The 27,909-nt window shown below is 50.6% G+C and overlaps 1 protein-coding gene across 1 annotated transcript in view; it reads left to right on the top strand.

Moving 5' to 3' along the window:
• Positions 1 to 27,909, top strand: part of TEK (TEK receptor tyrosine kinase) — a 542,264-nt gene that overhangs the window by 477,982 nt on the left and 36,373 nt on the right. The window contains exon 21 of the mRNA XM_085641331.1: positions 5,332 to 5,428. Within this exon, the coding sequence (XP_085497457.1) occupies positions 5,332 to 5,428 (97 nt within the window). The remainder of the gene's footprint in view (positions 1 to 5,331; positions 5,429 to 27,909) is intronic.

The following is a 27,909-nucleotide window of genomic DNA, read 5'->3' as shown; positions in this document are numbered from 1 at the left end:
CAACCTGGAGGCGGTAATGGGACATGAATGTATGAGGGGAAGACCAAGTAGCAGCCCTGCAAACATCCTCCATGGACACCCCTTTGAAGGAGGCCCAAGACACAGCAACAGATCGGGTGGAACGCCCCTGAACAGGAAGGGAGGGAACCTCAGAAACAGAAGCATACGCCAACAAAATGGCCTCCTTAATCCAGCGACTGATCGTCGAGAGGGATGGTTTCAGGCCCTGACGTGATAAACCAAAACTGACAAATAAGTTGTCCACCTTGCAAAATGAAGACGTGCGTGATAAGTAGATCAATAATGCACGACGAACATCCAAGAGGTGCAACAGGGATTCCTCATCTGAGGAAGGATCAGGACAAAGACTCGGAAGAACCACCTCAGTAGACCTGTGAAAATAAGAATCCACTTTTGGAACGAACGTAGGATGAGGGCGCAACACCACACGGTCCGACAAAACCAACAAAAATGGGGCAGGACGAAGGAAGGCACCCAACTCACCCATACGTCTGGCAGAAGCAATCGCCACAAGAAACACCACCTTGAGTGTTAAAAACTTCAACCCCACCGACTCCAAAGGCTCGAAGGGAGCCAACTGCAAGGAGCGCAAAACCAAAGGCAGGTCCCAAGGTGGAGGATACATGATAGGATGGGGGCGTTGGAAAGAGAGAGACTTAAAAAGTCTAGCAACCAATGGCGAAACAGAAACCAAGGGGGGGGACATGGAATGCCCGAATCGCAGCCCACTGAGCCCGAAGAGTCGAAATGGCGAAGCCCAGCACAAATCCATCATTCAAAAAATCCAAAATGCGAGCCGGGTCCAAAGAAGCCACCGACAGATCGCGACACAGACACCAAGAAACAAAATTATCCCAGTGCTTCGCATAGGATTTAAGAGTAGAAGGTCTCCTGGATTGCTGAATGGCCACAGCCAATGAACAGCCAGTTCGCATCAACGAATCCCTCTCAAGAGCCAGGCCCGCAGACCCAAGGAACGGAACACGGGCAGAGGAAGAAGAGGACCCATCAGAGGATAAGGAATGAATGGCAAGGCCCACCCCGGAGACACAGCCAATTCCAATAGCAGGGGATACCAAGGTCGACGCATCCAACCCGGAGCAATTAGTAGCACAAACGACCCCTCCCTCTTGACCTTCTGCAAGACCGCCGGAATCAGGGGAACAGGGGGAAAGGCATACAAGAGACCCGTCGGCCAAGGGAACGACAGGGCATCCACCCTCCATGCATCCCGGCAAGGCATAATCGTGCAAAAGCAACGGATCTTGTAATTGTCCTGGGAAGCAAATAGGTCGACAATCGGATATCCAAACATCCTCCGCAACCTCCTGAACATCACATGTGTCAGGGACAAAGACCCCATGGAAGGAAACACCCGGCTCAGACAATCCGCCACAGTGTTCTCCGCGCCAGGTAGATAAATGGCAGATAGGGACTCCAGATGTACCTCCACCCAACAACATATCCGACGGCTGAGGCAACTGAGGGATCGAACCTTGCACCCCCCTTGATGGTTCACATAAGACATCACAACCTGATTGTCCGTTCGGACCTGTACATGGTGACCCCGAACAAGATCCGAGAAATCCAACAAACCCAGAAGAACGGCCTTCAGCTCCTTGTAGTTGGAGGAACATGACAACACCGACTGAGGCCAAACCCCCTGAGTTGTCGAATCCCCCAGAGTAGCACCCCACCCCAGCAGGCTGGCATCGGTAGTGACCACGCGGGTGGGAACAATCAGAAAGGGGCGGCCCCTGGACAGATGACTTACGTCCAACCACCAATTGAGGACCACCCAAACATCTTCCGACATAGGAATCAAAACACTCATATCTAGGGAACAGGGGTCCCAATGCGACAAAACGTGTGACACCACCGGGTACATGTGGAGGCGAGCCCACGGCACCGTCAACAATGATGCCGACATTAGACCCTGAACCCTCAACCATAGGCTCACAGGATGAGAATGCCCCAACAACAGGGCACGAACTGCAGACACCAGGGACAGAATCCTGGGAGGGGGCAGGAACACCATCCCCAACTGTGTCCTGAACAGAGCCCCAATGAAAGTCAATTCCTGTGCAGGAACCAGGGAGGACTTCGGTACATTCACTAGGAACCCATGATGCTCCAGGACATGGCACACTCTCTGGACATGCAACTCCGCCTTAGGAAGAGAAGAAGCAAAAATTAAAATGTTGTCCAGATAAGGAAAAACACTAATGCCCTCCCCATGCAAATGGCCAATAAGAGGAGCCAGAACCTCAGTAAAGACCCTGGGAGCAGAGCAGAGCCCAAAGGGCAGTACCTGGAATTGGAAATGACGACCCAGCACGCAAAACCGGAGAAACCTCTGAGAGTCTGGATGAACAGGGACATGCAGATAAGCATCCCTTAAGTCTATTGACGCAAGGAAGTCGCCCTGAGATATCAGAGGAAGGATCAACTGAAGGGAAACCATTTTGAACTTCTGGTGAGGGATGTAAGCATTCAACCACTTCAGGTCCATCACTGGACGAAGATCCCCAGTGCGCTTTGATACCAGGAATAGGATGGAATACACACCCAACCCCAATTGATCGACAGGAACAGGAATCACCGCACGTTTGACCACCAGGGACTCGATGCCTTCCAAAAGCACCAATCTCCTTACAGGGTCTCTGGGACAAGGAGTGGCCCTGAAACAGTCCGGGGGAGTCTGGATAAATCCAATACGCAATCCCTCTGAAATCACCTGCAGCACCCATTTGTCCGATACAGTCATTCTCCAAGAATCCAGGAAGGAACTGAGGCGACCCCCAACCGGACCCAAACCAGGAGCGATCCAGTCATGACTTTGGTGCAGGATTGGAGGAGGAAGAAAAAACGGAGAACCGGGTTTTACCAAAGGAAGGAGCACCCCGGCCACGCCCCCTTCCACGAAAGGGCTGACCAGCCCGACCCCTCCTAGAAGGGCCAAAAGCCCGCTGAGAACCAAAAGAACGGAAGTGACTCGCCCTCTCAGGAGCCAGGAGTTTACGGTCCTCCGCCATTTTCTTTACCATGTCATCCAGAGGTGACCCAAAAAGTTTAACCCCAGAAAAAGGAATCTTCATCAGGAGACTTTTCTGCGCAGCATCAGCCTTCCAGGAACGAAGCCACAACTGGCGTCTCGCAGCCACCGAAGACCCAGCCGCAGAAGCCGCCGCTCCCAAAGAGTCAAAGGACACATCCGAAAGCAGCCGAACCTGTTGTTCCATCAAAGCCAGGGTAGAAGAAACATCCTCCCCCTGGTCCAACAATTCTGACAGAGACTGAAAATCCTTAAGCAAGGATTGGATAGTGTATGAAGCATAGGCAGCAGCCCTGATAGAAAAATTTGCAGCCGCAAAAGTGCGCTTCACCGCACCATCTACTTTACGGTCAACCGGGTCAGCAGGAGAAGAATCTTCCGAAACCACAGTCCCATGAGACGACATGCTGGCCAACAAGGAATCAACCTTTACCGAGGAAGGGAATTTCACCGCAAAATCCTGCAGCGGGTACCTCTTATTCAAAAAGCGTGGAAAGGAACCCTTGTCCACATCCTTCCATTCATTCTCCAAGACCCTCAAAACTGAAGAGTGTAGAGGCAAAGAATCAGGTTCAGGACGTTGGTATTGCGCAAACAGATCGTCTTCCAGAGGAACAACAGAAGCAGGAAAAACCAAGTTCTCTCGAATGTGACCCAGCACCTCCTTCAGGTCAGCACCCTGCACAAAACGACCCTTGACATCAACCTCCTCCTCATTCTCAGAATCAGCAGCCGCAGCGCCATCAACCTTAGCCCGCTTCGCAGGAGGAACAGGCACCTGACCTTGCATAGCAGCAGCCACAGCAGAATTGATCATCTGCTGCAACACTTCCATAGAGGGGATCTGTATACCAGAACCAGAAGCCACCACCAAGGGATCAGGAGCATCAACATCCTTAGAACCACACTCCATTATAGTGAAACACAAGTGGACGAGTGAATTAAACACAGGCACCCAAGACAACACTCCCGGTATAAAAAGGCCCCGTGGTTGCTATGCAACCAAACAAGCCAGCCCCTGTTTGTCATAAACACATAAATGCCGGAAGAGAAATCGAGCGCATGCGTATAGACATGCAAAAGACCGACGCGTGATGTCTCAGTCAGCCGCATACCTGAACTGCAGCAGAAAGGAACGTGATCGGGAGCCTCCGGCCCCCACATCAATCAACCCGGCAGATAATATCAGGTACGAATGCGAACGGGAGCCTCCGGCCCCCAGAGCAAACTCACCCGGCCGCGCTACGTCCGCTCAGCAGGACGCGCGGTCGGGAATGGAATGGAATTAAACACCCGTAAACAGGCAGGCAGCCCCAACAGAGTAGGACGCCAAGAACGAGTCCAGAAGCGACTCGTAAACAAACGCCACTAAAGTCCGCTGAAGCAGGACCAGAGGCGTAAAGGTAGAAGAAGGGGGGAAAAACAATTCAATCAAAACAATATGAATCAACAAAGGTAACAACAAAATAATACAACTACTTCCCCCAAACTCGATACCCGAGGGCGAAACGGGTCTGCTTAAGCAGGACCCCAGCCCCACTCACCTGACCATCAGGCAATACAGCACTCGGAGAAGTGCAGAAAAAAAGAACAGATCGGGCTGGCTGGTTTGTATCCCTTTATGGGATTGGCTAAAGCCACTGGGGGCCATGTTGGAGGAGGGAGGGGAGACTAGAGCGCTGCTCTTTTATTTTACTTGGAGTTCTGTGTGGAGCCGGAGGCTCATTTGTATTACTGTGGCGAGGAAGACTGGACGAGGAGGTAATGGGATAGAAGCAGCTTCTTTGGGAAGTGCTAGTACTGTTCATTACTGGTACACCAACGCTATGGTGAAGTTCTGGTACATTAAAGGTACTGCCGACCCGTTGAGAAGTGCCAGCACTAATGTCGTGAACTTGTGACAGGATTGTTTTTTCGTAGCCAGCCGGGTAAGTACCTGCTTTTATGACCGAACTGCGCTTCCCTAAGACTCCCCCATCATAGAAGCCTCAGGCCTAATTTTTTTCCATTTTCAACACAGTAAAACATTTGTCACTCTATGCATATGTGCACTTCCACACCTTTTAAATGGGCTCCAAAAACGTTAAGAACGTCTCATTTGTGCCACCAACGCTCTAGTTTCAAAAGTAAGCACTTATAACTATGTTTTTTCTCTGGTATTAAGCTTTGTTCTGGGTAGTAGAAAACGCAATGCAAGGGTGAATGAGAAGGAGTGAAAAATAATGTGATATTGAGTGACTGCAGTTTTATTTCAGGTGGAACGCCATACTGTGGAATGACGTGTGCCGAACTCTACGAAAAGCTGCCCCAAAAGTACAGACTGGAAAAGCCATTAAACTGTGATGATGAAGTGTAAGTAGCAAGATTTTACTATAAGCCTTTTAATCACATTTTCGTGATCTTATCCTAAGTTTACAATTCACTAGATGCAACTTCCCCATGGAACTAACTGCAACATCTATCACTTTGCGATCGTTAGAACAGGTAAGAGCAGTAATCCAAGAAAGACAAGGGCCTATTTTACAGCTATACGTTTTTTTCAACGTTTTTTAAATTTGCTATTATGTGGTAAAAGCAAAATTACTTTGGCAAATGACAGACAATGCAGTTTTTTTCATCATGCAAACAAATACAATACTATATACATCTTATTGAGTCAGTTGCTTATAGTGTAGATCTCGCTTTTTACTCTCACTAGAGTTAAATCGTATGTCTCTAGTGTGAGCCTTCGTTTGGACTATCCTTCTACGCGGCCCATTCATGCCATCAGGCCTCTCCATAGACCTCAAACCATCTCAATTTTTGAAGGCATCCTCGGGCGTCGTATAACACCTTTTTAGCTAACATGCACCAGTGCATATTCTTCTTTACCAATTTTGTGATTGTAGATGGTCTGCCACTTCCCCATCTACGAGTGATATCTCGCTTGTTACCATCAGGCTTACTAGGCTGATGATTCAAATTCTACGCCGTTGTCCTATTAATGTGGTCTCTCTCCATGTTCCATAATGTTTACATTTAGGGGCATTCCCACCTTCATATGCAGGAAGGTGTCCCCACAATGGCATCCCCGGAAGCATCTATTATCTGTGACTAGGCCAAACCTTGCAGGTTATACACATATGTAGTATGTATGATGCATTGAGCTAATCTAAATCCCGCCCTCATTGCCACTTCTCATTAGTACATACAGTTCGCATCTCAATCCCCCTCGTCTATCACTCGAATGTCTCTTTCCCATTTCGCTTTTAGTGTTGTAAGCAGAGTCTCTATGTTGGTGAGTGGTCGATATGTTAGGGATATGGCATACTTATCTAATGGTGCTGCCAACATTCCAAACTCCAGTGGGGAATCTTTTTTAACGCCTATTAGCTGTTTAGAATCTTTAACTAGCACATGCTAAACTTGGAGGTACCTATAATACTGCAAGTTTGAGCATTCATTTTTTTGCAAATCTGTTTTTATTGCTTTTTTTTTTTTTTAAGGTACAACAAAGAAAGCATACGTGGTTCAACAGGATACATTACACATAGAAGTATATAAACATATGCGGGTCGCCGGTCCGTGTCTGGCCTAGCCAGCCAGACATCCCCCACAGTCAAGAAATGTACCAGTCGCAACCTGCCCGGGGGCTGGATGCATGTGCCTCATCAGTTCCAGTGTTGTCTCTTAAAAGGGGGGCAGCGGCCACCACACACCAGCCACTTAGCCATACAAACCAGTGTGAGCCATCCAAGCAACTTAGACATGGAGAACCAATAAATCGCAAACTGGTCAAAAAGAAAAACTCAGAACAGTGGCAGCCTGAATAATTGTACACAGAAAGTTCCCCTCCTTTCACGCCCACGACCCCCCCCCCCCACCCCCCAAGTCCGCCCCCCCCCAGCCCTAAAAATACAGTTGTCTCCATGTGGCCGCAGGCGCCCCTGTCTACGGGTCAGAAGCATCAGGGACTATGCTATCCCATCTACGGGGCAGCTGATCGCACGCCGTCACTCGCGCAGGCATTTCCAGCCATCCCCTCCTGGTCTGTGCGCCCCTCCCCTTCTAAGCGCCGGAGCTCAGCAAGTAGTTGCTCCCAGCGGTCGCAAGTTTGAGCATTCATATTCGTTCTGGAGGTCTATAAATGATTTCAGACCAAAAGGTCCGCAGATATTCCCAAGTTGTGAGATCCAATAATATCCCACGTACACTGTCCTTCCAGGGTCTGCAGGTCCTCCATTATTGCAGAGTCCACCAAAGATGTTACCAGCATCAATACCTCCCCCAAACCTTACCTCGAGTAAGCCCCACTGCTGCTGCAAGACAAGGTCACAGACCTGTTTCTGCTCTTAAGTCCATTCTCACAACACGTCTTCTTCAGGATCGGAGTTGTCTGGTAAGTTGAAGTCCAAGTTGAAGAAGAAGCATATGAAGCTGAAGCGGGACTTAACCCAATTCCTCCATTTTGTGTCCAAAGAGAAGTCAGGATACCTCAAGATGCCAAATAGTCTCAGCCCGATCCCCGAATGAACAGCCGATTCTGCAACTGGTCCCACTACGCCTCAAATTTCCTGGGCCAGTGGCGATGCTGCTGCAGGTCGAGGTCTTTAAGGGGACACTCTGTGTATCTTTGGCGGTCTTCTGGTTCCCTCTAGTGTGCCTTCGGGCCACCAAAAAATCGTAGGGGCATTCAGTCAGGTTACCACTGGTACAGGCCAAGAAGCAGCCTCCCGATGGACTGAGAGCTCATTCCACCAGGGCTAAGGCTGCTACCACCGCACTAGCATGCAGAGTGCCTACTCCTGACATTTGTCAGGCCGGAACATGGAAGTCAGTTAATATGTCCAGAAAGCAGTACTGCCTTAACAGCCAGGTCCATAGGGAAGCCCATCGTTTAGTCAGTCCCGCACAACTTTTTTTCTCGCAGACCACTCTATAGGCCCTCCACCTTTGGAGGTACTGCTTTGGTAGTCAGTCAGTCAATAATTGTTATGGTATGATTAATAAAAATCTTTACAACGATAGTGCAAATTATCTAAACAAAGTCAATACATGAGGCATAGATAAGAAAGCAATATCTGAGTAATACAGGTGCATACAAGGAATTTAAATGCCTTAAGAAAAACTTTTAAAAGAGTATTATATTGAGGAGCCTAGCGCTTGACCAAGATGGCCGCGTGAGCTCTGAGCTCCCGAGACCCTCGTGCCCTCCGTCGACTATCCTGTCTCTAATCCTGTCGGTATGCATGGCATCGTGTGGATGACCTGGCAGGGAGGCGATTGATGCTACCCGCGGTCGGATCGCCCACCGGGAACCGGACTTATGCCTGGCGGAAGATTGCGGCCTATCTCCGAGGGATGCCAGGCGCTAGAGTTGGCAGGATGCCCGACTTCTAGTTGAACAACAACGGCCAGGCGAGGTGTGAACAGTCGGACGGAGGTCCCCGTCCTTTCACTTTCGCTTTCTCTCCCTTTGTCAGCCCTGCCCCTGGAGAGCTCTTGGTGGCTTTATTACCCTATGGACGCTCTGCAGGCTACTCTTGTGGCCCACTGCAGAACTGATCACCCCTGATTCCTTTCATTGAGAGGGACCCCTCTTATCTGAACCGACCTGCTTGGTATCAACCATGTCGGGCAAAGCAGAGGTGGATCGGCTGAAGGCTAAGTCTACCAGGCGGGGAGCCTATACCCAAGTCAATAGTATGGACCGCTATGCTCTGCAGAAGGGATCACCGAGTGGGTCGAGCCAGTCGCCGGATACCCAGAAGGAGGCCTCGCCTTTGGCCCCGGAGCTCTCACTACAGGATGTCATGGGCGCGCTCGAAGGGATGCAGACCTCGATTGGGAGACAGTTCGATGCCCTGGCGCATAAGGTGGATGCCATCTTGGTGGATGTTAACCTGATCCGTGCGGACTTGGGCAAAACGAATGAACGGGTTAGGACCCTGGACCTCAAGACCACGGGCCTCACCGAGGACGTCACGGAACTGCGGATCGAGGTTCGTAAGCTGAGGACCGAGAGTGATCTCGCCGCCCGCCGGCTGGAGGATTTTGAGAGCCGGGCCAGGCGCAACAACGTGCGCGTCATCGGGGTCCCGGAGTCCTCGGATGAGGCTTCGGTTGACCTGCTTGTCGAGGACTTGGTGCTTAATCATCTGAAGCCCAAGGGTCTTGGAAAGTTCTTTGCGGTTGAAAGGGCCCATAGAGTGCCGGGTGGGAGGCCCAAGGTGGGTGCCCCACCGAGGCCGATTGTCGCTCGGCTCTTTCATTTTCGAGATCGGGACGCTATCCTGCAAGCATCGAGGGTGACGGGCCCGGTCCCCTTCCAGAACGCGTCGGTGAATTTCTACCCGGACTTCACCCAGCAGGTGCAGAGGCAGAGACAGGGCTTTCTGGGGGTGAAGAGGCGGCTTCGGGAGTGGGATCTGAAGTATGCCATGCTCTTCCCTGCCAGACTACGTGTGGTGCACGAAGATCGGACATTTTTCTTTGACTCTCCTGTTATGGCCGATGAATGGCTGGACGCTTTGCCCCGACGACGGACGGGGGAGGACATTGCCGAGGATGGGGACAGTGGCCGGGATGGGCAGGGCTGATTTTTCGGAGCCGGTCTGACTTGATTTGGCTATATTTGAAGACTAGAATAGAGTGCAGTCAATGCGGAGGGCGGCGGGAGGACGAGGGGTGCTCTTTTCCTCCCTTAGGGTACTTTTTGTAGATTTTTGGGGGTTTTTGTAGGGCGACAAGCACACTGCAAGTTGGGGGGGCTTTGTAAGCTGCCGCAGGGGTGCAGGGTGGGGGGGGTTCCTGGGATTTTGGGTTTGTTGTTGGGGGGTTTATTTCTGCAAGGCATGATGATTCTTTCCAGGACTGTTCCATGGTGGCTCTTCGGGAGTGGGGTGGGCCTCTTTACGTTTGAGGATGGGGGGTAGGGGTTTAAGTGTTATAAGCTGGAATGTTAATGGTTTGGGGGATCGCATTAAGCGTGGGATTGTTTTGCAATTCTTGAAACGGTCAATGCCGGATGTTGCCTTGCTGCAGGAGACGCACCTTATTGGTAATACGTGCTATGCTCTGAATAGGAAGGGTTATAAATTCATAGCACATTCGGGATTCTCCTCTGGGTCCAGGGGTGTGGGCATCCTAGTCAGAGCCTCGCTACCATTTGAAGTGGACTCCACCATTGTTGATGATAGGGGGAGGTTTGTAGCGGTGGCGGGGCGGTGGGAAGGAAGAACTTTGGTTTTAGTTTCGGTTTATGTCCCGCCGGCCCTGCAGGCCTCCACGTTCACAGATCTGGGTAGGGCCCTGCTGGATCTCCCGGGGGGTATGCTTGTGGTGGGAGGTGATTTCAACGCTGTTGGCTCTGGCCTGCTGGATAGATACCCGCCCAGAGACACAGGGGGGGCTCAGAGGTGGCTCCCAGACTTCCTAAACACGCTTGGCCTGATAGACTGCTGGAGGCTCCGGCACCCCACACAGAGCCAATACACGTTCCACTCCGGGGCACATGGTAGTCTCTCCAGGATTGATTACCTACTCACTCTGGCTGCGCATGCCTCATTGGTCTCCGAGGCGAGGCACATGGCGCGTGGTATATCTGACCATTCGCCAGTGTGGATCCGGCTGGATCTAGGTCGGGAGGGAGGAGGAAGGGTGGCCCCTATTAACCCGTGGTATTTCCGAGACCCCAAGATGCGCAGCGCGCTGGTAAAGAAAGTAGATAATTTTTTCAAGGATAATCAGGGATCCGTGGACTCGGCAGTGTCGCTGTGGGAAGCATTTAAGACCGTGCTCCGAGGGAAAGCCCTCTCCCTAGTAGTAGCTGCCAAGCGGCGGAGAGATGGCGAGGTTCTGCAGGTTGAGGAGGAGATCGCGGCTCTGGAGGGAGCGCTGGAGGAGGAGGTTACAGAGTCCTCACTGCATGAGCTTTGCTTGAAGCAAGCTGAGTATAAGGACCTGGTGACGAACGCCGCTAAGACCCTCAGCAGGGAGCAGCAGGGCCGATTGTATGATGTTGGGGACAAGGCAGGGAAACTCCTGGCTTGGCTGGACAAAAAAGAACGGGTCAATAGAGTTGTGCCAGAGTTGACGGGAGAGAGGGGAGAGGCGATTGTGGAACCTGAGAGGATTGTACAGTGTTTCTCGGACTATTTCTGTAGGGTTTATGTCTCAGTGTCGGATAGGCCGCCCGAGGACTCGTCTGACCTCCTCCGTGATATCGAGTTGCCCTGTCTCTCCGACATAGATAGGGACGATCTAGATGGTGACATAACGGTTGACGAGGTGGCGGGGGCTATCCGCGCGTTAAACTCGGGTAAGGCCTCGGGACCGAACGGTTTGCCGGTCGATTTGTACAAGCTCTATCCGGATAGGGTCGCCCCTCACCTGCGCGCCATGTTTATGGAGGCGCGGGGGAGTGGGACCCTCCCGTTGGACCAGCGACTGGCGACGATCGTGGTTATACACAAAGAGGGCAAACCCCGAGATAAGTGCACCTCATATAGGCCTATCTCACTTCTTAACGCAGAGCCGAAAATTCTGGCTAAAATCCTGGCGACCCGATTGATTAGGGTACTCGATGACTTGGTCCACCCGGATCAATCCGGCTTCATCCCGCACCGAAACACGGCGTTAAATCTTCAGCGCCTTCATGGTGTAATCGCCAGGGCGGACACACTGCGTGAACCAGCTATTGTGGCGTCTCTTGACGCCACGATGGCATTCGACACGGTGGAATGGGCATATTTGTGGGCCGTGCTGATCAAGTTCGGCTTTGGCCACGGTTTTGTGAGTTGGGTGAGGTTGCTGTATGAGGGGCCACTTGCGAGTGTGGTGGTGAATGGTCGGGCGTCGACTCCGTTTCAGCTTGGGAGGGGTACCCGGCAGGGTTGTCCCCTGTCGCCTTTGTTGTTCGCCCTCGCCCTTGAGCCGCTGGCTGCGTGGATACGTTGGCACCCGGATATACGGGGCCTTAGATGGTCGCCTGAACACGAGGACCGTATTTCGCTTTATGCCGATGATATCCTGCTGTATCTTGCCTCACCCAAGAAATCACTTATAGTGGTCTGTGACGTACTCACATCTTTTGGTAGGAACTCGGGCCTTGTTATCAACTGGAGTAAATCATATTTGTATGTTCTTAGTGGCGAGGTTCCCCCGATCCCTAGAACATGTTCGATACAGGTCGCTCAGCAGGGCTTCGTGTATTTGGGGATTTTTATCTCCATGGACTCTGCTGTGCGATATGAGAAGAACCTGCTCCCCCCCCTGGCACGCCTGAGGCGGGATGTTGAAGGCTGGCGGAGGCTGCCGCTCTCCCTCGTTGGGCGTGCGGCCCTGTTCAAAATGATGTCGCTTCCCCGCTTCCTCTACGCACTGCAGAATACTTTGGACTGGGTTCCGGCCAAATACTTTCGGGAGGTCGAAGGCCTCCAACGAACGTTGCTTTGGGATGGGCGGCCGCGAATAGCTATCGCAAAGTTGACGCTTCCATGGTACGACGGGGGCATTGCGCTCCCAGACATCCGTCGGTACTATTGGGCCACCCAGCTGAGTGCGATCAATCATGGGTTTTATGGCCCTGCCCTCAGCCCTGGGTATGCCATGGACAGGTGGTTGCTGCGTGGTGGTAACTATTACAGGGCGTTGTATTCGCGGTCATTGGACTCGTCCCTCACGGGGCCCACTGCGGTGGCGGTGCGAGTGTGGAAGATGGCAACTGACTCGCTGGGCTGGAAGGATAGGCTCACCCTCGCTACCCCGCTATTTGAATCTGAGAGATTGGGTAGGCTTTGGCACACAAAAGGCTTTGACAAATGGGACTTGATCGGCATCTCCAGGGTCGGAGATGTCCTGATTAAGGGGAGGGTGAAGTCCTTTGAAGAGTTGCAGAAGGAGTATGAACTGGGGCCATGTAGGAGAGTAGGGTCTGCTTTCTATGTTCACCCCCACTTTTTGCTTTTGCTTTACTGGTTTTCGACTTAGATGTGGCTGTGGGCCTGCTAATCAGACCCACAGCCCTGCTGTTCTCTCTCTAAATTAATACTATGTACTTTAGGTGCATAACCCATTTGGATAGGATCACCTTATTGGCCCCTGTACAGTGTACCCTAGGTACCCCGGGCATAGGTGTACCCTAGGCCTACCAGGGGCTGCAGCATGTATTATGCCACCCCTGGCCTGGCCTTCCATTTTGACACAACTGGCTGATCACTCAGCTGGGGCAAGGTCGTGTAATCACCCCTTGCTTAGGTGTAGTATTCCTATACCTAACTTACATATAGACACATGTGTACCTATCAGTCACTCCTATGGCAGGCCTTGACAATCCTGGAGGCAGAGTGCTTGGTAACATGTGAGATGGTGCTCTAGCATGAGCTGAGCCTGTCTGCAGCTTTCGGAACCTTGTCCTTATAGCTGTTCTATGATATAGCCTACCATATACTCTTAAAGTGCCTTATAATCTTAGACGGTTATGGTAACTATGGTTTGGCTTTATCAAAACATGTCGTGTAAGGTGTCTAACACTAGGGAATAATACCCCCATGCCATTTCTGGACATGAGAAGATTATTCCCCCCTTCTAGAGGGAAAGACATGTTAAAATCATACTTCAACTGTTAGCCTCTGACCAAAGCCTCAGCATCACAAAATGGATGCTGCTGCCACGACACAAGTCTGACCTCCTGCAGCTGGGAGTGATCCCAGCCAGGGAGGCCTGGACAATAGGTTTCCTGCTTGGGGAGGTGCTAGCACCTCCCCAGACAGCCTTTAGTGTATTGGGGCAGGGTGGGCTGAAAGGAATGAGACATGCCTGGGGCATACAAGGTGTTCCTTGCATAGTCCAGTTCAAACCGGCGCTGGGGCACTCCAGCCCCAGCTCTGGCGCGAAACTGGACAAAGGGAAGTGGGTGTAACCACCCCCTCCCAGGTCCCACCCATAAGGCGTGACCTAGCAGGTATCCCAGCCCCCCAGATTAGTATAAGAGTGGGAGTTGGGCCTCAAGACTTTAGATTATCCTGAACCTGCAAAACTGAACAGAAACTCTGGACCTTCGACATTCGACGAAAGAAGAAGACTGAAGAATCTCCCTTGTAGCCAAGGAGTGGCTACCCTGTGCAAACAGGCACCATCAAGAGACTACCCTTTGCTTTGCGACCGTTCTACGAGGAACCGACTGCAGAGCCCGACCAGAGCCTTGACTTCCAGACTTCTCCGACCCTCATCCACATCTGCAGCAGAGCTGAGATCCGTGGAGGCGACGAGCGACGTGGGACCGGCTACCTGGGAAAAGTGGCTAGTAACTTACAGCGCAGCTTCTGAGGTACCCTCGAAGTTGTGCACCGGGGATTGAGAAGCCCCAACCCCAAGCACCATCTGCACCGAAGATCAGCCCCCCACACTCCACGAGTCCTGCGTGGGGCCCTTCAGCATTTTCCTGCTTGCCGCGTCTGTCCGGTTGCTTGCCCGCTGGCTAGTGGCCGCTGTGACGACGCACCCTGAAATCTTCTGCGCTGGTTTGGCTCCTCCAGACTGGCTCCCGCTTCTCTGCAAAGAAGAAGCACCCCAGACCTTCCTGGTATGCACCAGAAGCAAGTCCTTCGTTCTTCGTGGGTTCCGCTTGCCAAGGCTTGGTGAGTCCTAGTCCAACTTCGACGCCGCCGACAGCAAGAGCCTTCGTGGGACAGCCCGCCTCCTGGTCCTGGTCGTCCTCGACGCTTCCTGGTCCTCCTGGCTGCAGCGACAAGCTTCACCTTCACCTGCAATCTTCACGAAATCGCCTGGTTCCTTCCTGGTTCCACGTGGTCACTGGCTAGTGACCTTGACTCTGTCCCTTCTGCTTGCAGGTTTCTTCTCTTCTTGATCCCAGCCTTGGGATCCACCGGACACTCTTCCCTGACTGCCTGTCAGCATCTTTCTTCAGGCATCCATAGGAGTCGACGACGAAAACGACGCATCTTCACCCCTATGCACCCGCAGCCTGTGGGCTAGGTAACTTGGGTACTCCGGTGCTCATCAGGATAGTGACTATCCTAGTGTCTAGTTTTCAAGTCTCAACTTCCTAGCTACTCCGGAAGTGTCCTAAATGTACCGTTTTCTAAACTGTACTATTGCTATTGACTTTTACGCATTACGCGTGAGTGTTTCCACTCTGCACACGAATCCCGTGGGCCTCCCACTTCCTAACTAACGCTAGTGTAGTGTAGCCCCAGCGATTCCCTAGGCCTAGGCCTATTCTATTTCCGTGACAGTGGTTCTTATACCACTTACTTAGTATATGGTTTGCGTGGCCCCTAGGGCCTAACTGTATTACTTACCTGTGTGACTTCATGTATGCATAAATAAGACTGTGTTGTACTTACCTCTAATCTCATAAAGAGTGCTGAGGGTTTGCTTAGAATAAATACACTTTATTTTATATATATATCTGTTGTGGTGTCCTTTCATTTGGTATTCAAGGGATTATATATGGTATCACAGCTGGCTTCACATGCCATTCAGAGTTTAGCCTAAGACTGCTCTTGTCCATGCTACCACTAGGATAGCTGGTCTATAAGGTTGACTTTACAACCAATCACCATAAGGGTATTTGGACTGATATAAGGTGTACACTATAACTAGTGACATCATACATCAGGCCAACTTCTCACATTGGTGAGCAGCGGTTGGGATCTGAGCTTGCTGTTGTAATACCATTGTAATCTTGAGATACTAAATTGAAAGATCACACAGATATTGTCTAGGTACATATAACATAGATTATTATACTTAAGTCCTACTGGACTTTGTAGTTGTAGGTTGAAGGGAATAACACACCCTGACTACAACTACTAGAGAGGTTTAGTAGATACAACTAGTGTAGGTAGGTGCACACACCACACCCTCACTAGATCATGTCTCTGAGAGTAGATCAAGTAGATGCTCTCTCAGGAGGATCAGGTCTGCAAAAGATCCCCTCTAGATATGATACCTTAACATTCCAGGAGATGAGACACTTGTGTACCTCCAGAGGAATAAAACAGGGTGCAAACCCTACCCTCCTTCAGTTAAGACAACTCCTAGAGGAGTATGATGCTCATAGGGCATCTCAGGCAGGTGCCCTAGGCACAGAGGAGGGTCTACCCACCACAGAGGAGTCAGATGGGGCTTCAGATGGGGAGGTAGACAGCCAGAGCCAAGTAAGGAGACTTAGCCAGGCTAACCTAAGTTTACATGGGAGTTTGCATGGGGTCCCCCCATACAGACCCCCAAGTAGGCTTTCACAGAGAAGCAGGAGGGACAGATCCCCTTCAAGGGAATCCATCCACTCCCATGTCTCTAGCATCTCTAATGCTTCCTCTCACAGGGGAATGACTTCACCTGAGAGAAAGGAGCATGCAGCCAGAATGAGGGAGGCTAATCTGAGGATTCAGAGGGAAGAACTTGCCCTTGCCAAAGAGAAGCTTGCTCTGGCTAGAGAGCAAAAGTTAAGTGGGTTAGAACCCACTGGTGGCAGCAACATTCCTAGAGATAGAGACAGGCACTATGACAATAGAAACCTGAGCAAGATTGTCCCTCCCTACAAGTGTGGGGATGACATCCACAAATGGATAACTGCTTTGGAGAGAGCTTGCAAAGTACAGCAGGTACCCCAAAGTCAGTGGGCAGCTATCTTGTGGCTCTCCTTCTCTGAGAAAGGAAGAGACAAGCTCCTCACAGTTAGTGATGAGGATGCAGATAATTACACTGTCCTGAAGAGTGCTCTGATTGATGGGTTTGGCCTAACCACTGAACAATACAGGTTGTTGTTCAGGGATACCCAGAAGACACAGACTCAGGACTGGACTGACTTTGTAGATTGTGCCACTAAGGCTCTGGAAGGCTGGCTAATGGGAAGTAAGGTTAAGGACTATACAGGATTGTATAATTTGATCATGAGAGAGCAAATACTTAACAACTGTCAAAACCAGCTATTGCATCAACACCTGATTGATTCTGATCTGACTTCTCCCCAAGAATTGGGAAAGAAGGCAGATAGATGGGTCAGGACTAGAGTTAAGCAGAAAAACCAGAACCAGGGCGGTGATCAGAAAAAGGCAGACCAGAAGGGTAATGAGCAGAAACAAAAAGACCAGAAGTCTTCACCAGGCCCCCAAAAGGCTCAGGGGGAGGGTGGTTCCAAAAAGGATAAGAAGAAAGATGGCCAAAAGAAACCATGGTGCAACTATTGTAAGTCCAACTCACATTGGTTTAGTGAGTGCACCAAAAAGGATAAGCCCCCAGCCACCATTGCCCCTAAGGCAACTGTACCCCCTAGTTCAGCTGTAAGTGGTGGTTCCCAGCAAAAGGGTGTAGTAGGGTTAACCCTGGGAACTGAGGAGGATTCTGGCCTAGTCAGAGTACCTACTCAGGCTGTTCTGATCTGTGATGGGGACTTAGCTTTGTCCTCTACTGTAGGCCCCAGTAACCTGGGCAAGTACAGACAGACACCTTTTATCAACCAAAGAATGGCTCAGGCCTACAGGGACACTGGAGCTAGTGTCACAATGGTGACACCTGCTTTTGTGGACCCTGGACAGATCATACTAGGTGAGAATTACCTAGTGACCAACGCTAGCAATGCCACTACCTCCCATAGTGTGGCTATTGTTAACTTCTCCTGGGGAGGGGTAACTGGCCTCAAGAAAGTTGTTGTTAGTTCAGACCTTCCTGTAGAGTGTTTACTGGGCAATGATCTTGAAACTTCAGTTTGGTCTGAAGTGGAGTATAGGACCCATGCAGAAATGCTGGGGATAGATGCACATGTCCTTGCTGTGACCAGGTCACAGGCCAAAAAGTGCAACACTGAACAAGTGCTGGATCCTGAAACTATGGACCAGTCACAACCCAAGAGAAAGAGCAGTAGGGTTAAGGCTGTGCCTTCCCCCCTGCCTCAGGTGGTGGATCAGCCCTCCCAGGAGGATGATTCTGAGAGCCCTGAAGGAACTGTCCTAGAAGAACTTGAACCTGATCAGGTTGAGTTTCTTGGGACAGGGGGACCTTCCAGGGCAGATCTGAGGCAGGCTCAATTAGACTGCCCCTGTCTTGAACCCCTCAGACAGCTGGCTGCTGCTGAGGCTGCAGGGAATGCTCAAGGTACCCATAGAGTGTATTGGGATGAAGGGCTACTGTATTCAGAGGCTAGAGACCCCAAGCCTGGTGCATCCAGGAGGTTGGTCATACCACTGAAGTTCAGAGGCTTCCTTCTAACCTTGGCCCATGATATTCCCCTTGCAGGACATTTAGGCCAGAACAAGACTTGGGACAGGCTTGTCCCTCACTTTCACTGGCCCCATATGTCAGAAGATACTAAGGAGTTTTGTCGCTCCTGTGTCACCTGCCAAGCCAGTGGCAAATCAGGTGGCACCACAAAGGCCCCCCTCATACCACTACCTGTGGTGGGGGTACCCTTTGAAAGAGTGGGCATAGATATTGTAGGACCAATGGACCCACAAACAGCATCTGGGCACAGATTCATACTGGTGATAGTGGACCATGCCACCAGGTACCCAGAAGCAATTCCCCTGAGGACCACAACAGCTCCTGTTGTGGCAAGGGCCCTGCTTGGAGTATTCTCCAGAGTGGGCTTTCCAAAGGAGGTCATTTCTGACAGAGGTACCAACTTTATGTCAGGATACTTGACTGCAATGTGGAAGGAGTGTGGTGTCAACTATAAGTTCACCACACCCTATCACCCACAGTGCAATGGGCTTGTTGAGAGATTCAACAAGACCCTAAAGGGAATGATAAAAGGATTACCAGACAAGCTTAGGCGAAGATGGGACATCCTTTTACCCTGCCTTCTGTTTGCTTACAGAGAGGTCCCACAAAAGGGGGTTGGCTACAGCCCTTTTGAGCTTTTGTTTGGGCATCCTGTAAGAGGACCCCTGTGTTTGGTGAAGGAAGGATGGGAGAGACCTCTCAGACAACCCAAACTAGACATAGTGGATTATGTACTTGGTCTCCGCTCCAGGATGGCAGAGTATATGAAGAAGGCTTCTAAAAACCTTGAGGCAAGCCAAGAACTCCAAAAAGCTTGGCATGACCAAAAGGCTGTACTGACTGTTTACCAGCCAGGACAGAAAGTGTGGGTGTTGGAGCCAGTGGCCCCAGCAGCACTCCAAGACAAATGGTCTGGACCCCACACTATTGTTGAGAAAAAGGGAGAAGTCACCTACTTGGTGGACCTTGGGACTCCCAGAAGCCCCCACAGGGTGCTTCATGTCAACAGATTGAAGGCATATGTTGACAGGGCAGACATGGGGCTACTCATGGCTACAGATGAGGGGCAGGAGGAAGAGAGTGACCCTCTCCCAGACCTGTTGACTCAGAACCCTGATGATGGCTCAGTTGATGGTGTGGTCTTTTCTGACAGCCTCACTGTCTATCAGCAACAGGACTGCAGACAAGTTCTGCAATCCTACAGACATATGTTCTCTCTGACCCCAAGTCAGACAAACTGGTGCACCCATGAGGTGGACACTGGTGACAGTCTGCCTGTGAAGAGTAAAATCTACAGGCAACCTGACCATGTCAGGGACTGCATAAAAGTTGAGGTACAAAAGATGTTGGAGCTGGGAGTCATTGAACCTTCAGAGAGCCCTTGGACTAGTCCTGTAGTTCTTGTGCCAAAACCTCACACCCAAGATGGTAAGAGAGAGATGAGGTTTTGCGTGGATTACAGAGGTCTCAATGCTGTCACTAGGACAGATGCCCACCCAATACCTAGGGCAGATGAGCTCATTGACAGACTGGCAGCTGCTAAGTTTTTGAGCACATTTGACCTAACAGCAGGCTACTGGCAAATCAGACTAGCTGAGAGTGCAAAGGCCAAAACTGCTTTCTCGACCCCAGGAGGACATTATCAATTTGTGGTAATGCCCTTTGGTTTGAAGAATGCACCTGCCACTTTCCAAAGGTTGGTGAATCAAGTCCTTACTGGGTTGGATGATTATTGTGCAGCTTATCTTGATGATATTGCTGTCTTTAGCTCCACCTGGGAGGATCACCTGGTCCACCTGAGGAATGTTTTAGAGGCCCTGCAAAAGGCAGGCCTCACTATCAAGGCCACTAAGTGCCAGATAGGGCAGAGCAAGGTTGTATACCTGGGCCACCTAGTTGGTGGGGGTCAGGTTCAACCACTGGAGTGCAAGATCCAGACCATAAAGGACTGGGCTCCTCCAACTACCCAGACTCAGGTCAGAGCTTTCTTGGGCCTGACTGGGTACTACAGAAAGTTTGTTAAGAACTATGGGTCCATAGTGACACCACTTAATGACTTGACCTCCAAGAAGATGCCAAAGAAAGTTCAGTGGACAGTAAGCTGTCAAAAAGCATTTGATGACCTGAAGCAGGCCATGTGCAGTGCACCTATTCTGAAAAGTCCAGACTACTCCAAAGAGTTCATTGTCCAGACAGATGCTTCTGAGTTAGGTGTGGGAGCTGTTCTTTCACAACTGAATGTAGATGGTCAAGACCAGCCCATTGCTTTTATAAGTAGAAGGCTGACCCCTAGAGAGAAACGTTGGTCAGCTATTGAGAGGGAGGCCTTTGCTGTGGTTTGGGCCCTGAAGAAATTGAGGCCATACTTGTTTGGCACTCACTTCAAGATTCAGACAGACCATAAGCCCCTCTTGTGGCTAAATCAGATGAAGGGTGAAAATCCCAAACTTCTTAGGTGGTCCATTTCCCTACAGGGGATGGACTTCACAGTGGAACATAGACCTGGGACTGACCATGCCAATGCAGATGGACTCTCCAGATATTTCCACTTAGAACATGAAGACTCAACTGGTCAAGGTTAGTTTAATGTCCCTAAGTTTGGGGGGGGGGGTTGTGTAGGAGAGTAGGGTCTGCTTTCTATGTTCACCCCCACTTTTTGCTTTTGCTTTACTGGTTTTCGACTTAGATGTGGCTGTGGGCCTGCTAATCAGACCCACAGCCCTGCTGTTCTCTCTCTAAATTAATACTATGTACTTTAGGTGCATAACCCATTTGGATAGGATCACCTTATTGGCCCCTGTACAGTGTACCCTAGGTACCCCGGGCATAGGTGTACCCTAGGCCTACCAGGGGCTGCAGCATGTATTATGCCACCCCTGGCCTGGCCTTCCATTTTGACACAACTGGCTGATCACTCAGCTGGGGCAAGGTCGTGTAATCACCCCTTGCTTAGGTGTAGTATTCCTATACCTAACTTACATATAGACACATGTGTACCTATCAGTCACTCCTATGGCAGGCCTTGACAATCCTGGAGGCAGAGTGCTTGGTAACATGTGAGATGGTGCTCTAGCATGAGCTGAGCCTGTCTGCAGCTTTCGGAACCTTGTCCTTATAGCTGTTATATGATATAGCCTACCTTCTACAGTCTATCCCTGGCGCCGGGAAACCCATTGTGGGTAGCTGTGCGCGGTACAAGCTTAAATAAATAAATAAATAAATAAATATACTCTTAAAGTGCCTTATAATCTTAGACGGTTATGGTAACTATGGTTTGGCTTTATCAAAACATGTCGTGTAAGGTGTCTAACACTAGGGAATAATACCCCCATGCCATTTCTGGACATGAGAAGATTATTCCCCCCTTCTAGAGGGAAAGACATGTTAAAATCATACTTCAACTGTTAGCCTCTGACCAAAGCCTCAGCATCACAAAATGGATGCTGCTGCCACGACACAAGTCTGACCTCCTGCAGCTGGGAGTGATCCCAGCCAGGGAGGCCTGGACAATAGGTTTCCTGCTTGGGGAGGTGCTAGCACCTCCCCAGACAGCCTTTAGTGTATTGGGGCAGGGTGGGCTGAAAGGAATGAGACATGCCTGGGGCACACAAGGTGTTCCTTGCATAGTCCAGTTCAAACCGGCGCTGGGGCACTCCAGCCCCAGCTCTGGCGCGAAACTGGACAAAGGGAAGTGGGTGTAACCACCCCCTCCCAGGTCCCACCCATAAGGCGTGACCTAGCAGGTATCCCAGCCCCCCAGATTAGTATAAGAGTGGGAGTTGGGCCTCAAGACTTTAGATTATCCTGAACCTGCAAAACTGAACAGAAACTCTGGACCTTCGACATTCGACGAAAGAAGAAGACTGAAGAATCTCCCTTGTAGCCAAGGAGTGGCTACCCTGTGCAAACAGGCACCATCAAGAGACTACCCTTTGCTTTGCGACCGTTCTACGAGGAACCGACTGCAGAGCCCGACCAGAGCCTTGACTTCCAGACTTCTCCGACCCTCATCCACATCTGCAGCAGAGCTGAGATCCGTGGAGGCGACGAGCGACGTGGGACCGGCTACCTGGGAAAAGTGGCTAGTAACTTACAGCGCAGCTTCTGAGGTACCCTCGAAGTTGTGCACCGGGGATTGAGAAGCCCCAACCCCAAGCACCATCTGCACCGAAGATCAGCCCCCCACACTCCACGAGTCCTGCGTGGGGCCCTTCAGCATTTTCCTGCTTGCCGCGTCTGTCCGGTTGCTTGCCCGCTGGCTAGTGGCCTCTGTGACGACGCACCCTGAAATCTTCTGCGCTGGTTTGGCTCCTCCAGACTGGCTCCCGCTTCTCTGCAAAGAAGAAGCACCCCAGACCTTCCTGGTCTGCACCAGAAGCAAGTCCTTCGTTCTTCGTGGGTTCCGCTTGCCAAGGCTTGGTGAGTCCCAGTCCAACTTCGACGCCGCCGACAGCAAGAGCCTTCGTGGGACAGCTCGCCTCCTGGTCCTGGTCGTCCTCGACGCTTCCTGGTCCTCCTGGCTGCAGCGACAAGCTTCACCTTCACCTGCAATCTTCACGACATCGCCTGGTTCCTTCCTGGTTCCACGTGGTCACTGGCTAGTGACATTGACTCTGTCCCTTCTGCTTGCAGGTTTCTTCTCTTCTTGATCCCAGCCTTGGGATCCACCGGACACTCTTCCCTGACTGCCTGTCAGCATCTTTCTTCAGGCATCCATAGGAGTCGACGACGAAAACGACGCATCTTCACCCCTATGCACCCGCAGCCTGTGGGCTAGGTAACTTGGGTACTCCGGTGCTCATCAGGATAGTGACTATCCTAGTGTCTAGTTTTCAAGTCTCAACTTCCTAGCTACTCCGGAAGTGTCCTAAATCTACCGTTTTCTAAACTGTACTATTGCTATTGACTTTTACGCATTACACGTGAGTGTTTCCACTCTGCACACAAATCCCGTGGGCCTCCCACTTCCTAACTAACGCTAGTGTAGTGTAGCCCCAGCGATTCCCTAGGCCTAGGCCTATTCTATTTCCGTGACAGTGGTTCTTATACCACTTACTTAGTATATGGTTTGCGTGGCCCCTAGGGCCTAACTGTATTACTTACCTGTGTGACTTAATGTATGCATAAATAAGACTGTGTTGTACTTACCTCTAATCTCATAAAGAGTGCTGAGGGTTTGCTTAGAATAAATACACTTTATTTTATATATATATCTGTTGTGGTGTCCTTTCATTTGGTATTCAAGGGATTATATATGGTATCACAGCTGGCTTCACATGCCATTCAGAGTTTAGCCTAAGACTGCTCTTGTCCATGCTACCACTAGGATAGCTGGTCTATAAGGTTGACTTTACAACCAATCACCATAAGGGTATTTGGACTGATATAAGGTGTACACTATAACTAGTGACATCATACATCAGGCCAACTTCTCACAGGCCATCTGAGTCTTTCCGCTATATTCAGGTGCGGCACGCCCTCCGATCAGTCCTCATAGAGGGTGAGAAGGTGCCTGAGTCCTCTCCTTTGGAGGACCGGGTCCTTGATGGCCATATTCCCGAGAGCACGATCTCGCTCATCTATAAGAAACTGATCAACGTCCGGGCGGATATGCTTCTGGGGTTGAGGGACCAGTGGGCTAGGGATGGCCTCGAGTTGGATGATGAGGATTGGCAGTCTGCTGTTTCCTCTCCTAAGGAGGTTGCGATCCCGTCGCGTCTGAGGCTGGTGCAGCTTAAAATACTGCATCGAGTGTATGTGACGGGGCCAAGGCTGGTTCACATGGGATTCTCGGAGGACGGCCTATGCAGGAGGGGTTGTGGTATGGTGGGTACTTTCCTGCATATCATTTGGGAATGTGGTGTCATCACGGAATTTTGGAGGAGAGTCCATGCAGTGATGGGGGAGGTGACGGGCATTGCTATGCAGCCGGAAGCGCGGTGTTGTCTACTGAATGTCTGGGGGCCCACTGATCATAATGCGGCGCAGACCCAATGGGTGACTCTGGGCAACATGGTCGCTAAGAGAGATATCGCGCGATTGTGGGGCTCTGCGGGGCCCCCCACATTGACCGCGTGGAAAGAAAATATGGACTGGAGTATGTTAAGGGAAAAGACGGTCTATTGCGCTAGAGGCCGCCCCCGGAAGTGGCACGCCATATGGGGGCGGTGGAATCAATACAGGGGGGGAATATGTCTTGCCCCGGATCTGGATCCTCCCGAGGAACAGCTTTCCTCCTAACCTTCTTTCCAGCTCAGTATGGTTTATGGACTTTTTGGCCTCTACAGTCCCTCTTCTTCCTCTTTACTTTGTACTGTAACTGTTAGATGAGTGGGGTCCGGCCTCCCCTGGGGGGCTCATCATGGGCTTTCAGTGTTCTTGCCTTGAAGGGGTTTGTTGTGCGTTTTTGTGTTTAATTAAAATTGAACCTTTGCACTTCTCCTTTCATGGTATTGGGGACGCATCTCTGTTTCTATATATCGATGCTGCCGAACCTCCGGGTTGTCGGCTGAATAGCTGTGTCCTGACTTTTGAAAATAAAGGTTTTAAAAAAAAAAAAAAAAAAAAGAGTATTATCAAATTACATTTAATACACTAAAAAGGACTAAGATTAGCAGCAGACACAGGCGTGTCGGTTACTAAAAATGGCAATGAGTGCCAAGGTTATTAAAAACGAGGTAGTAAGACCAAAGCAGCAAAGATCACCATAGTACAGATAGCACCATATTTAGAAATTATTAAGGGCTTGGAAATATAATATCAGCAGTATTGAGGTAAGGTAAAATACTTAGCAATAGCAATGAATATTAAATTGCTTTATCATAGAGGAAATAGCTGTAATGTGCAAAAGGTTTTAAAAGAGGTCCATAGCAGCAAGATTGGGCATAACTCCAATGATGTTGTACATAGTGGTTGTTGAAAGGCAAGGAAAACAATGGTTTTGGTACTGCTTTGGTAATGATTCTAAACGTTTTTAAAGTGAGTAATCTGAGGTTAGAAGTATACATCAGAAGAACAAGTTACTTCGCTTCGGTACTGTTCTTTCTGGTGGCTACTCCAAGGGGGTGGAAAGAGTCAAGCAAGAAACTGACATTGACATGCAGGGCTGGGGCTTATATGCGGCTCAGCTCCATCACTTCTTTGGTGGAATAAGGCTGATTCGGAATTGCACAATACTACCCAGTGGCGTACAGGAGCACTGCTGTGAAAACATCCAGATCCAGTCTGGCAGCGGGGGAATATTATAAAGGCGAGGAATCTGCTGTTAGAGTATTCACCAGATAGCGCATTACCGAAGGTAAGTAACCTGTTTTTTGAGGATCGAATGTGGGGAATTTTGAAGCACATATAGGATTCTATGGAGAGTTATCATTTTATAAAGAGCAGTCCGACCTGTAAGGAACAGTAAGGGTTTTTTCCAATGTAATACATCAAATGTGTGCTTTTCAAAGAGGGTTATTAAGTAGGAGGCTTTGCTTCTCTTTAGTTATTTGTCTTTACAATACCTAAAGCCTTCGCTATCAATTTGAAAGGGGTAGCTCATTTCATTCAGTGGGTCCCAGTCTGTCAGGGGGATATGAGCGATTTAGACCAGTTGGTACACACACCAGAATAATTTTCATGTACATTGTTTCAAATATTCTGGAGAAGAAATATATGGGATCAGCCAAGTATAGCAGCAAGTCCTCCACATACAGGGTGAACATTTTACCATCCAGTGTCCAATCCCAACCCTTTTAAAGGGAAAGCTTTCCTGATGCAACAAACTAGAAGTTTTAGATTCAGTGTGAAGAGGGGCAGCAGTAGGATCATCTCTTCCTTGTAACTCTCGTCAATGGGAATGGTGTTATTTGCCCATACTCTGGCCACGAATTGTGTGTACAGCAGCAAGATCCATGATATAAATCGCGGAACAAAGTGCATCCTCCTAAGTAGTAACAAAACAAAGGGTCATTTGACCAAATCAAATGCCTTCCCTGCATCAAGAGGCTATATCACTGCAAGTTCTTGCAGGCTTTTAATCCTGGGTAAACATCCATAAAGACAGCGCAATATATGTTGGGCGGATCTATGGGACAGAAACAGAAGTTCTTCTACCGCAAGATCGCAGACATACACAACAGCTTCAGCACCCAAACCCCGCCTCCAGCCACCGAACCAACAATCACACCCACCACCCTCAGCGCCTGCACCTCTGTCAGCACTGAAGACACCACCCACGTCATGAACACCATCCACTCCAGCTCTCCCTCTGACCCATGCCCTCATCACATCTTCAACAAAGCCGACGCCATCATCTCACCCCACCTCCGGAACATCATAAACAACTCCTTCGCGTCAGCCACCTTCCCAGAAAGCTGGAAGCACGCAGAGATCAACGCCCTACTGAAGAAACCCACAGCCGACCCAAAAGACCTCAAGAACTTTCGCCCCATCTCTCTCCTTCCCTTCCCTTCCCGGCTAAAGTCATCGAGAAGATCATCAACAAACAACTGACTGCATTCCTCGAAGCAAACAACTCGCTCGACCCATCCCAGTCCGGATTCCGAGCCAACCATAGCACCGAGACCGCCCTCATCGCAGCCACCAACGACATCAGGACCCTGATGGACAACGGGGATGCAACCGCTCTCATCCTCCTAGACCTCTCGGCCGCCTTCGACACCGTCTGCCACCGCACCCTAATAACCCGCCTCCACAACACTGGGATGCAAGGAAAAGCCCTGGACTGGATCACCTCATTCCTCTCCGACAGAACCCAGAGAGTCCGCCTCCCTCCCTTCCGCTCCACGGCCACCAAGATCATCCGCGGCGACCCCAAGGCTCCTCGCTCAGCCCAACCCTCTTCAATATCTACATGAGCCCCCTCGCCGCCATCGCTCGCAATCACAACCTCAACATCATCTCCTACGCCGACGACACCCAGCTGATACTCTCCCTCACCAAAGGCCCAGCCACCGCTAAAACCAACCTCCAGGAAGGAATGAAAGACGTCGCGGAATGGATGAAGCTCAGCCGTCTGAAACTCAACTCAGACAAGACGGAGGTCCTCATCCTCGGACAATCCCCATCCGCCTGGGACGACTCCTGGTGGCCCACGGCGCTGGGCACCGCACCGACACCCACGGACCACGCTCACAACCTGGGATTCATCCTGGACTCCTCCCTCATGATGACCAACCAAGTCAACGCCATCTCATCTTCATGCTTCAACACCCTGCGCATGCTCTGAAAGATCTTCCGGTGGATCCCCACCAAAACCAGAAAGACAGTCACCCAGGCCCTCGTCACCAGCCGACTGGACTACGGGAACGCCCTGTACGCAGGAACCACAGCCAAACTTCCGAAACGACTTCAGCGCATACAGAACGCCTCCGCACAACTCATCCTCGACATCCCTCGCCGCAGCCATATAACACCCCACCTGAGAAACCTGCACTGGCTCCCCGTCAGCAAGAGGATCACGTTCAGACTCCTTACCCACGTACACAAAGCGCTCCACGACATGGGCCCGAATACCTCAACAACCGCCTCTCGTTCTACACTCCCACCCGCCAGCTCCGCTCCACCAGCCTCGCCCTCGCCCTCGCTATTGTCCCACGGATCCG

This window comes from Triturus cristatus, chromosome 2_2 (genome assembly GCF_964204655.1).
Source record: "Triturus cristatus chromosome 2_2, aTriCri1.1, whole genome shotgun sequence".
In the NCBI taxonomy this organism is placed as follows: domain Eukaryota; kingdom Metazoa; phylum Chordata; class Amphibia; order Caudata; family Salamandridae; genus Triturus; species Triturus cristatus.
Note: the sequence above shows the minus strand (reverse complement) of the source record. Positions and strands in the feature narration are given on the sequence as shown.